Source organism: Convolutriloba macropyga, chromosome 9 (assembly GCF_964194025.1).
Source record: "Convolutriloba macropyga chromosome 9, txConMacr16.3, whole genome shotgun sequence".
NCBI classification, from domain to species: Eukaryota; Metazoa; Xenacoelomorpha; order Acoela; family Convolutidae; genus Convolutriloba; species Convolutriloba macropyga.
In genome coordinates this window covers 26,272,683-26,285,039 of record NC_134476.1, presented here as the reverse complement: position 1 = coordinate 26,285,039, position 12,357 = coordinate 26,272,683, and the positions used below count along the sequence as shown (strand labels likewise).

The following is a 12,357-nucleotide window of genomic DNA, read 5'->3' as shown; positions in this document are numbered from 1 at the left end:
CTGAAAAAACTGATTAGCATATAGTTACGAACTGAATTGTAATGGAACGGTAAGAACATAGCGGATACACAGTCACAAATTGAACTGCATAAGCAAAACATCCGGACAGATTTTGGAACCACTCAGAACGAACTGGGCGGTGTAAAGCTTTCCTCGTCGCAACCAATTGGGAGAGCAGCCATTACATTTGGTCCGCCGACCCGGACAATGGAATACAAACTGCTGTCAAGTTTATTGAAGAGACTACAAGGTTAATTTCTTTGTATCTCAGACTTTCATTAAGGAACCAAGCTGTTGCCTAAATTACGAAACAAAGTGACTCGATCACGGAGTCGCAGCAACCCTGATAAACAGATCGAGACCCGCTCAAAGCAGCTACGACAAAACCCTGAGAAGGTTACGATATTATAAAGAACAAAGACCGGCCCAGTAAACTCAAAAACAGTTTATCAACAGATGAAAGAGATCCACAACCGCTTTTAGCAACTGCTTGACAAACAGAGACGTTTAATTTTACATCAAACAGAAAAAGAGAAATTCTCCAAAAGCTTAAATAACGACTGGTTACCATATATTCACCAGAAAAATATGTCAAGTCAACAAAGTCATTCAACTGTTTCCGCGTCTGAAGCAGAACAGCCTTTAATTGATTCATTGCTGACTGATCAAAATCGTTGTCTCTCAGAAGGAAATGACAACACAAGCCACCGGACACTGAACACCATTACACGAAACGGACAAGCAAACAATCAAGATCTAGAGAACGGTTCGAAAACATCCTCAGTTAAAAGAAGGATTGAGGAAAAAATGAGGGATTTCGAATATGAATTTTAAAAAACAAAATTGCAACCCGCAAGAACAGAGTTTGAGAGAAAAAAACTTGTGCTGGAAAGGCATGTGAAAAAATAAGAGATACAGCATCAGCTTCGGGAAAGAAAGCGAGACCTAGAGCGCAAATTGCAATTCACTACACTGGAAAAAGATGATGTACGTTCTCTGTCAACAGAAGCTCGTGCAAAGTCGACTTTTAATTGGATCTCAAAAAAAGAGACGTCTCGGAGTGGGCCAATACAATGAGCGAATCACAAACACCAAATCAGTCAAAACCCCGCCTTGATATCAGCCCTGAACGGAATGAAAATAGGCATTATTCACGATATCTAAACTCCTTGGATCGTTCGGCAAGTGTTGAAGACAGAGAGGCTTTGCACAAAGTAGCTGTGCGCACTAACATTGAACAATCCAGCAGTAGCAGTTTGCCAAAGTTGAAGTTGAATAGTTTTGACGGAAACCCAATGGAGTGGACTGAATGGTCTAACATGTTAATCGCAACAGTAGATAAACGCACGATTCCCGATTCAGAGAAAATGAGCCACTTGAAGACGCTACTAACCAGCACAGCAAAACCCGCAATCTCGGGAATGGGATATTCTGGACAGTTTTACAGCGCTGCCTGGAGCATACTAGAAAGAAAATTCGGAAGACCGCATGTAATTATAGATCGCAGCTCGAGAGCCTACGAAAGGAAAATTAAGTGAAGCCTCATGACTCAGCAAGCCTGATTCAGTTTTCTGTTATTGTCTCTAATTTTGCGAACGTCCTCAAAGAGTACAAACAAATTGGTGATCTGCACTCAAGTTCAACTTTGTATATGGCAGTTGATAAGCTACCACAGATACTCAAAAAATGGTGGTTCCATGTTGATGACAAGGACGAAGAATCATGTTTTGAAAATGGCTATCAAGAATGGCAATCGTGCACCAAGGCTTTTCAACGTTTAAAAGTAAGCGCAAAGAAAAAGACAGGCGCAATACAAAAGGAAAGAAACGATTCTCGAACACATCAATTTTCAGGGCGGGTTCCAACGGGTGAGAAACGAAGCCAACGCAAAGCGATCAATGTCCGCTTGTTGATGGCACCTATCGTATTTGAAATTGTCCTTTATTCAAGAAAATGAAAATTAATGATCAATAAGTGGCAGTGAGGAAGTAATTCTTATTTCATGATTGTCTGGGAAAACGAAATCCAATCAAAGATTGCAAAGTCATCGCGTGCGGTATAAATGGATGTACCAAAAAGCACAACCGATTGATACACTCGGAAAACCAAATGGACGAGGGCAATCACGCGGACAATGTGCGCGCTGCAACAATAAATCACATTAACGATGTTTCCAGCTTTCTTCAGATAGTTACTCTCTCAATCAAGAGTGGGCGCAACCGACTGAACACATATGCTTTCCTCGATAGCGGTTCAACGGTATCACTCATCGATAAAAGCGTTCAAGAGAAGTTGCAAGCCCAGGGAACCAAAATAACGCTAAATAAAGCCGGCATACACGGAAAAAGGATATAAAGACGGAAAAAAAGGTTCAGTAAGAGAAAGTTTCAGCCACTTGAGTGTACTTCAAACAAGAATTTCAACTTGATAGAAGATGGAATCATTCTAGGTCAAGACGCCTTTGAGCTGCAAAAGGCAAACGACTACAAGATGGGAACACGGAGTGAACCTGTCGCTGTCCTGGCGGAATTAGGTTCGGAAATCACTGGACCCAAGAAGGGTAAGAGAGGATAAAATGTTTGTCATTTCACCTGTACAGAAGACATGAAAATTGCAAAAAACATTCAATCCTGGTGGGACATAGAAACCTCTGCATCCAAAATAAATGTTGTAAGTAAATCAAAGAATGAGCAACGAGCTCAGAAGTTCTTAGAAAGCACGACAAAGTTTACAGGCGAGCGGTACGAAGTAGGCATGCTCTGGAGTGAACCAAAATCAAATCTTGCGAACAACTACAGCTCAGCTTTAGGTCAGCTCTACTAACTGGAGTCAACAGTCAAAAGATACAGATGTAGAAAAGGGATTCGTAAAAACATTTAACGAGTCTGAAGTGAAAGGCACCTACGGGAAAGAATGGTTTTTGTCACACCAGTCAGTGCTAAACCCGAACAAGCCTGGCAAAGTAAGACGTGTTTGAAATGATGCTTATTTGGACAACGCCCATTGGACTACAAGATAGGAACACAAAGTGAACTTTGAGCCGTTCTAACAGAGCCAGGATGGGTAGTCAGTGGACCCATGACGGGTAAAAGAAGAAAAAATGTTTGTCATTTCGCCGTCATTGAAGATGTGAAAGTGACTGAGAATATCCAAACTTGGTGGGACATAGAAACCTATGCTTCCAAAATCAACGTCGTCAGTCAGTCAAAGAAGAAACTGCAAGCACAAAAGATGCTAGAGAGTACGACGAAGTTCACATGCGAGCGGTACGAAGTGGGAATGCTGTGGAGAGAACCTCATCCAGAACTACCGAACAACTACAGCTCAGCCTTGAGTCAGTTTTACTCACTGGAGCGAAGACTCCAACGAGACCCAAATTTGAAAAAATTGCATCAGCAGTCAATTGATACAGATGTTGAAAAGGAATTTGTGAAGATCCTCGGTAAATCGGAAAACAAAGGAACTTTTGGAAAGGAATGGTATTTGCCACAACATCCAGTATTGAACACAAACAAGCCTTGTAAAGTTCACCGTGTTTGCAACGCTGCAGAAAAATACAAAAATATATGCCTAAATGGCAAGTTGTTAGCCTGACCTGATCTACTAAACGGATTGATAGCAACAATATTAAGATTACAAGAAGGACCCATACGCCTAAACGCGGATGTCGAATCTATGTTTTGCAAGTGCAGTTTCCTGAACGAGACAAAAACTGCGTGAGACTCCTTTGGAGACCAAAAAAGAAAGACCTGTGCAAACTTTCGAGTATCAACGTCACACTTTTGGAGCAAAGAGTTCACCAACATGTGCAAACTACACTCTGAAGCGATTGCCAATTGACATTGAGGACGAGTTTCCAATTGCAGCGGAGACAATCCAAAACAACTTTTAGATGGATGAATTCATCAAGTCAGTCAAAGCTCCTGATGAAGCAATCAATGTTTTCAAGCTATTGCAACTTCTTCTGCCAAAACATGGATTCGAACTAAAAAGGTGCATCACCAAGTCTAATAAAGTGACCGAAGAAATCCCTGAGGACGTGAGATCAATCAGCGACCCAAAGCAAGTTAAAGTAGAACCTAGTGAGGTGGGTTCGTCTGTGCTGGACTCCAGCGGACTGTTACTAAAGATATTTTACAGGCACTAGCAAAAAAGTTGGAACCCCAATTCCCCAGAGGATGATCCTGTCTCTAGTCTCATCAGTGTTTGATTCTCTTGGGCTGTTTGCACCATTCAGTTTTCACATGAGACGACTTCTGAAATGTATTTGGACCAAAAAAGGGCATTAATGGGACAACTGTGTAAAACCTAGTGTAGAAAATGAGTTTCTGAATTGGAAAGACAAGCTTCCAGAAGTAGCAGAAACCAGCATTGACAGAAGATACGTCACCACAGCCAAGGACAAATGGGAAGTTCATGTTCTCGCCGATGCATCTGAAGACACAATGTGCGCTATGGCATACCTACGTTCAAAGCCCAAGGAATACTTAGCAGATTTAGCATTTGTAGTAGGAAAGTTCAGAGTCGCGCCAATGCAACACCTTTCGATACCTTGTTTGGAACTACAACCAGCAGTCATGACAGTGAGACTGAAAGAACAAATAGTTAAAGAACACGAATCAAAGATTCAAAGTTGTAACATCTGGACAGACTGTACCACGGTTCTGCATTGGATACACAGCTCTCACCGCAAACAACAAGTGTTTCTAGCCAACCAGAGATTTTAGATACAACTGACGTTTCACAGTGGAATCAATTGAGTGGTATCAACAACACAGCTGACATCGAGACAAGAGCCATTAATATTGAAGAGCTCAAGAAAAATGACTTGCTCACTGGGCCAGCCTGGTTGAAAGGTCCAGAGAGCGAATGGCCTGAGCAGGAAAAATTAACATTCGCTTCCGGTGAGCAGAACAATCAAACCGTCTTCGCAACAAAAGTTGAAGAGAAGAAACCAACTGTTCATTGGGAACGATTCAGCAATTTAAATAAACTGGTTAACATAATGGCATAGGTGCAGCGCGTATTTAAAAACGCAAGCCTGCAACACAAACACTAAGTGTCAAAGAAAAAGAAAATGCACAAAAACGCAATTTTAGAGTATTGCAGCAAAAACAATTTGCTGAAGAGATAAAATCTCTCAGGGCTGAAAAGAAATCCCGAAAAAACAGCAAGGTTCTGCAGTTTTCACCCGTCCTTGACAATTGAGGACTTATTCGTGCCAGTGGCAGAGTAGGGAAAATTCAATTGGACTTCAATGCAAAGACTCCAATTTTGTTGCATTGGAAACATCACGACGTCGAATTACGTTTGCGTAACAAGCACAGCACAAGAATAACAATCATAGGGGCTGAACATGTCAGAAACATTGTTCAACAACGATTCTGTATTATTGGCGTAAGAAATGCCTTACCTTAAATAAAGAAGAAGTGTATCACGTGTCAAAGAGACAGAGCAAAAATAATGGCACCCGTGATGGCACAGCTACCTACAGAGAAGCTGACTGTTTCAACAGCTTTTGCAAATACTGGAGTAGATTACTAGGGACCATTTACTATTAAAATTAGTCGTAGAACTGAAAGACAATGGTGTTGTTTGTTAACATGGCTAACAGTATGAGCCGTACATATAGAGACAGTCCCAAAGTTGTGGGTACGGACAGTTGTTTGAATGCAATCATGTGGTGTATAGCTCAAAGGGGCAAACCGATAACATTGATCAGTGACAACAGGACCAATTTCGTTGTTCGTTGGAGTAGATCGAGAGTTCAAAAAATATTTTGCTGCATGGAACCGAGAAAGGATTGAGGAGCATTTAGTGCGAAAGGGAATCAGATGGGAGTTCAATCCACCCAGCAGTTACAAGAAAGCAATGTATGCAGTGTTGGGGAACCCGTCAATTACTGAAGATATTTCACAGGCACTAGCAAAAAAGTTGGAACCCCAATTCCCCAGAGGATGATCTTGTCTCTAGTCTCATCAGTGTTTGATTCTCTTGGGCTGTTTGCACCGTTCAGTTTTCACATGAGACGACTTCTGAAATGTATTTGGACCAAAAAAGGGCATTAATGGGACAACTGTGTAAAACCTAGTGTAGAAAAGGAGTTTCTGAATTGGAAAGACAAGCTTCCAGAAGTAGCAGAAACCAGCATTGACAGAAGATACGTCACCACAGCCAAGGACAAATGGGAAGTTCATGTTCTCGCCGATGCATCTGAAGACACAATGTGCGCTATGGCATACCTACGTTCAAAGCCCAAGGAATACTTAGCAGATTTAGCATTTGTAGTAGGAAAGTTCAGAGTCGCGCCAATGCAACACCTTTCGATACCTTGTTTGGAACTACAACCAGCAGTCATGACAGTGAGACTGAAAGAACAAATAGTTAAAGAACACGAATCAAAGATTCAAAGTTGTAACATCTGGACAGACTGTACCACGGTTCTGCATTGGATACACAGCTCTCACCGCAAACAACAAGTGTTTCTAGCCAACCAGAGATTTTAGATACAACTGACGTTTCACAGTGGAATCAATTGAGTGGTATCAACAACACAGCTGACATCGAGACAAGAGCCATTAATATTGAAGAGCCATTAATATTGACTATTTCAACAGCTTTTGCAAATACTGGAGTAGATTACTTGGGATTATTTACTATTAAAATTAGTCGTAGAAGTGAAAAACAATGGTGTTGTTTGTTAACATGTCTAACAGTATGAGCCGTACATATAGAGACAGTCCCAAAGTTGTGGGTACGGACAGTTGTTTGAATGCAATCATGTGGTGTATAGCTCAAAGGGGCAAACCGATAACATTGATCAGTGACAACGGGAACAATTTCGTTGTTCGTTGGAGTAGATCGAGAGTTCAAAAAATGTTTTGCTGCATGGAACCGAGAAAGGATTGAGGAGCATTTAGTGCGAAAGGGAATCAGATGGGAGCTCAATCCACCCGCAGCATCCCACTTTGGAAAAGTGTGGGAGCGACTGGTCAGCAGTTACAAAAAAGCAATGTATGCAGTGTTGGGGAACCCGTCAATTACTGAAGATGTTCTCTCAACCACAATGTGTCTTTTGGAGCAAACAATGAATGCTAGACCATCGACGCCAAATAATTCTGACGTAACTGATTTGGAAGCCATTACCCCAAATCATTTTCTGCTTGGTAACCAAAACATCTGTCTACTTTATTTTCCATTCGCAAAGGAATTTGTTGATCATCAAAAATTCTTTCGACAAACACAGGCCTACTCGAGTCTCACCTGGTGACAGATTCCGAAAAGAGTATCTGCCAATTTTGAACAATCGAAACAAATGGAAATGTGGACCTGACAGAAATTTGCACCAAGTTGATCTCGTGTGGTTGATCAAAGAGAGTGACAAATGGGGCTGAACAAACTTGGACGAGTTACAAAAACCATCAAAGGTTCTGATTGAGCAATTAGATCAGCAACGGTTCAAACGAAAGACAGAGTCTACAGGAGGCCTGTTGTGAAGTTCGCTCCTGTACTACCAATTGATGAAGATGTTTTCACGAAGGAAAACAGGGCCGGCGATGTTGAGGCTGAGCTTTCAAAACATGCTTAGGAGAATTCATCAGCATAAAAACTGATATATGAAGAACACTGTTGTTTTAATTGTCTATTGGTCATCGTAATTGTCCTAGTTTGAGTTACAGTTAATAGTACATTCATAGTCACGTGATGTGGACAAAAACGGGAAAAATAACAAAAGCAACACAACATCACACAGCAAAAGCAGCCGCAGAAAATGGCTTTCTTCATATAACTAAGCAAAATATTGCAACAAAGTTGACTTGAACAGTAAATAACGTGTTACTTTGCCTTGCGTTTAAATTATTCTTGAGCAGTAAATTGCTACTGTGTCTTGTATTGAAAATTATTTTTGAGCAGTATATTATTTGTTACTGTGTCTTGTATCTACAAATCATGGGAGCGGTAATTCAACTGTTACGAACCCCAGCTTCTGGTATTTCAACTCGTGAGTACAAAAACCAAAACCAACATAAGTTTAAGTTCAAATATTTTTGCATAAACAGGTCTTAGACATAGGTCTTTGTCTTCGATTTCTTTTTCTATCGGATTGAACTGGTATACATAAAGCGATCACGTATTGTGTGAGCTGTAGCAAATCCAGTCCGATTTGATGCTGAAAAAACTAAGATTAGCAAATAGTTACGAACCGAATTGTAATCCAACGGTAAGAACATAGCGGATATACAGTCACAAAAGCGAACTGCAAAAAAATATATGAGGACAGATTTTGGAGCCACTCAGAACGATTTGGGCGGTGTGAAGCTTTCCTCGTCGCCACCGATTGGGTGAGCAGCCGTTACACATAATTTTCAAAATTTTTAGGGGAATAATAGGGAAAACTGACAGCTTTATAGTGTCAAATTAATTTTGAAGTACCGTTTTAGAGGGTTTGAATTTGTGTTTGCCTAATTTCCACAAATTTTAAGTGGAAAGTGTTTGTCTAATGGCTACAAAATTTCTTTTGCCTATTCGAGTTTTCGCCTATTATCCTAGACACCAAAATGACATTATCACAATTGAACATGAGATCACCTTAACGCTTTTTATTTTGATTAAAAAATGCTTTTGTTAAACGTACTGCTATTTATAGGCGGACTATTGAACTTAAAGATCAAAGAGAATCAAATGAGTTTTTTGGCATTGGGTAAAAAGCCATGCGAGCTTTTTGCTATAAATACATATTGAGATGTCCAGACAGTGTCTAATGATTTGATCCTTTGCCCCCCCCCCTCCCTTCCTAGGTAGCCAGTCTGTTTGCACCCCCCCCCCCAAATATCTACTTTTTGGTCCTTATTTTTCTCATAAGAAAAATAAGTTAGTCAAAAATAGTTAAAGCACGCATTACTCGCAATAACATATGATTTTACTCTGTTATCAAATCAATATCTCACCTTGACCGCTTTCCGATCAGGCGGTGGGAGCAGTTCTTTGAAGTACTCGCAGGGGATAAAAGCCGCCTTGTTCTTGTCACATGAGATATCCCTACTGCCAGATATTGCACACAAACTAATGCAGAATAGGCCGAAAATTGGACCAATTTTACCAAACATTATCGGTTTCACTTAAAAGTATTTTTAAAACTATTTCTGTTCAATTCAAGGTAAATTGAAAGTCATAACCAAAGGATTAAATATTCCCAATGATAAGAAATATATTATCTCAGATATTCTACCCAATAATATGCAATATAAAAATTACAATTTGTGATATTGTGAATAGAAGTTTAAAGGGAAATTCAAAATTGCCGGGATAAATTATATCAGTGATAATGGGTTACAATAATGTCATTAAGCCATAAGGTGATTTACAGCGGGAACAGTCGATTACACTTTGAAAAAAGAAAATCACGCAATTGAAACCCTTAGCGGGTCAACCAGCGGGTCAACCAGGGGGTTGTTGGGTCAAAATTGTAAATCTAATTGGTCATAATTTCTCTATCCTGCTTGGGAAGTAAATGAGGGAAACAAAAACAATCTGTTTGTCAGTTTAACGAGGAGAGAGTTGGCGTGTATAGATCAACAAAATGCATACAGTTACTGAAACTCTTTTGTGGTTTTTTTCAAACATTAGACCACGTGAAAAAAAGCTAAGTCTCCGTGTTTCAACAATGTCTCAGCTTGACAATCTAATAAAAGCAAACGTGACTTTAATTTAAGGGCTTAGTGGGTTTTCAAAAAAGAGGGCAACTCAAATAAAGGGGGGAAAGCCATCAACAGTGAAATCCCCCTGGGGTTATCCCATCAAAAGGGTCAAGATGAGGAAAATAGGATAATAAATGCTGTTTGCTTCAGTGGCTCTTGATAAGTATTAATTGAAGTCCGGGTTAAGGGTAGGGTAACTGGTAATTAAACACCATTATAGGAAATTGTATTTATTGCAACCCCAAAAATTGAAACGCTGGAAGTTGTAAACAAAATTGTTTTCACTTCGCTAAGTTACCCTACAAGGTGCAGGCAAAATTGTTTGCCCCGAGCTTATATATAACCTATATAAGGTCTAGTAATTTCCAAATGATATGTGGAGTAATATATTTGAGAGGTAGAGTTAAAAGTTATAAACCAAGGTTGGTAAGTATTTATTAATAAAAGCTGAAATATCAAAAGTTGAATGGAGAAAGTATATATGGTAGCGCTTGAATAAGGAAATGAAAGCTAAGTCTAATGTTAATTTAGGGCTTAAAGCCTTGGAAGTCTTGATCTGATAAAATCTCATAAAAACTTACGCGAGAAATTGGTACAGTACATTCTGCGCAGAGAAATATAATAGCAATTTTCTAGGGTTGCCAAAATTGTTTGTTATAAGCGTTTTACAGATTTCGATCAAACAGCAAACTTTGTCTGGTTTATGTTAGACATATTAAAATTATAAACGAGATATACAATATATTTGTCCAGGTGTAAAAATTAAAGATTTATCATTCATAATAAAAGCAGTTTTTGCTGCATCTAATTATAGGAAAAGCACCACTGTTTTCAAGCGGATGGATAGTTTTGCTCAGTGTATGAGTGATTTTCAGTAATTTCTTTAAAACTGCTTTACTGCGATTGTGGCTCAATGTGATTTGCAAAGTTCAATTTAAGGGGAAAACTGTTCAAGCGCTGACCTCATAATTCTAAAAGTTTTAAAATTACAATTTTGGGGCAATGAAATTTGTAGTCTTAGAAGAATATTCCGTATAAAAATAAAAACTTTAGAGAAATGACTTATTAAAAAATTTATAAAAATTTTATAAAAGATGGAAAAAATTGGAGTAGAACTTACTTTTGACCAATAAGTTTAAACATTGAAATTCGTACACAATTTTTTGAACGTAGAAGTTGAGAATTCAGAAAGTTTATTTTGGAACTCTCTAAGTCTGCCAAAAAATTCAACTCACGAGAAATTATTAATTGAAGGACTATTTAAATACTTTCAAAATCAACACATACTCTTTAAGAGCCTGTTTTTAGTCCACATATTTGTAAAATTTCATCAGAAAACCAGCATGGCTTTTTCGGAAAAAAACTTAATCTAAATCTCTTTAATTTGTTTTTATTTTTTTCCGTAGAATTATTTATTTATACTATTGAGTCCTTTTATGCTTCAATTAAAAAACCAAATTGTCCGTGAATTTTTTTCAGTGCTTGTGATTTTTTGTGTGCAACAATGATAATCAGAGATTTTTCTATTCGTTTATTTTGGAAATCTATGTTTCTTAAAACAATTCAAATCATGACAAATTTTTAAATGAATAACAGAGTTTCTCGCCAGATTGTTCTTTATTGGAACGCTTGATTTGAGCCCTTACGTTTGAAATCTTTCATTACAAACTGAACATGAATGTTTTGGGGAAAATTTTGTTGACCAATATTTTCCAAAAATTTTTTTTCAATAAATGTTTCCCGCATAATTGCTTATCGGTATTATTTTGCGTGTTTAGGCTTCTCTGCATAATTTGACTGCAATACTAAGACATCAAAGGATTTTGACTGGAGAGGGACGATAGTAAAAAGTTATTCAATCTCTTTTATTGAGCTAAAATACCTTAAAACTTTGGGTTTTTTGTATAACGGAGACAACTGACATATATTACTATCTAAAAAACATAAACATTGTGAGCTATTGCTGGTGAATTTACGCTCATTTGGTTCCGTGTCAAATTTGCTTCTCTTCTCAAACAATTTTTGCAATAAACTTGAAACATAAACAATTTGTAAAGAAGAGTAAAAACATTGACAGTAAATACGTTCTCCGTGTTCCAATTTGTGAGCCTTTGGAGAAATCACAGACCATTTGAATTATAGTTTAGATTAATTAAGGTCTGTAAAATTTATGTTGAACATATTGTGTCGATTTTTTTGGTCTCATTCGTTACTGTTTGGTCCCAATTAAAAAATGGGAGAGCTTTATGCTTGCCCAGATTTTTGTTCACACAATTTTAAATTTTTTTGGTGGCCTCCCAATTGAATTTTTGGTATGATTTTAAAACTCTACAATTCTTAACTAATAACAACACAAGCAATTTTACGATTATATTTTGGAAATTTTTCGGTCTGCCAAAAAATTCAACTCATGCGATAGAATCATTTGAACGACTATTTAAATACTAACAAAATCATCATTTTTTTAAGAACTTGTATTTGTTCCACATATTTGTAAAATTTCATCAGAAAACCAGCATGGCTTTTTCGGAAAAAAACTTAATCTAAATCTCTTTAATTTGTTTTTATTTTTTTCCGTAGAATTATTTATTTATACTATTGAGTCCTTTTATGCTTCAATTAAAAAACCAAATTGTCCGTGAATTTTTTTCAGTGCTTG

The 12,357-nt window shown here is 38.1% G+C and overlaps 1 protein-coding gene across 1 annotated transcript in view; it reads right to left on the bottom strand.

Annotated features, from left to right (window-relative positions):
- The window catches only part of LOC142345688 (gamma-aminobutyric acid receptor subunit rho-2-like), a 120,482-nt gene that overhangs the window by 94,622 nt on the left and 13,503 nt on the right, over positions 1–12,357 (bottom strand). Inside the window, exon 2 of the mRNA XM_075397919.1 lies at positions 8,949–10,145. Coding sequence (XP_075254034.1) covers positions 8,949–9,107 — 159 coding nt within the window. The 5' untranslated portion in view covers positions 9,108–10,145. The remainder of the gene's footprint in view (positions 1–8,948; positions 10,146–12,357) is intronic.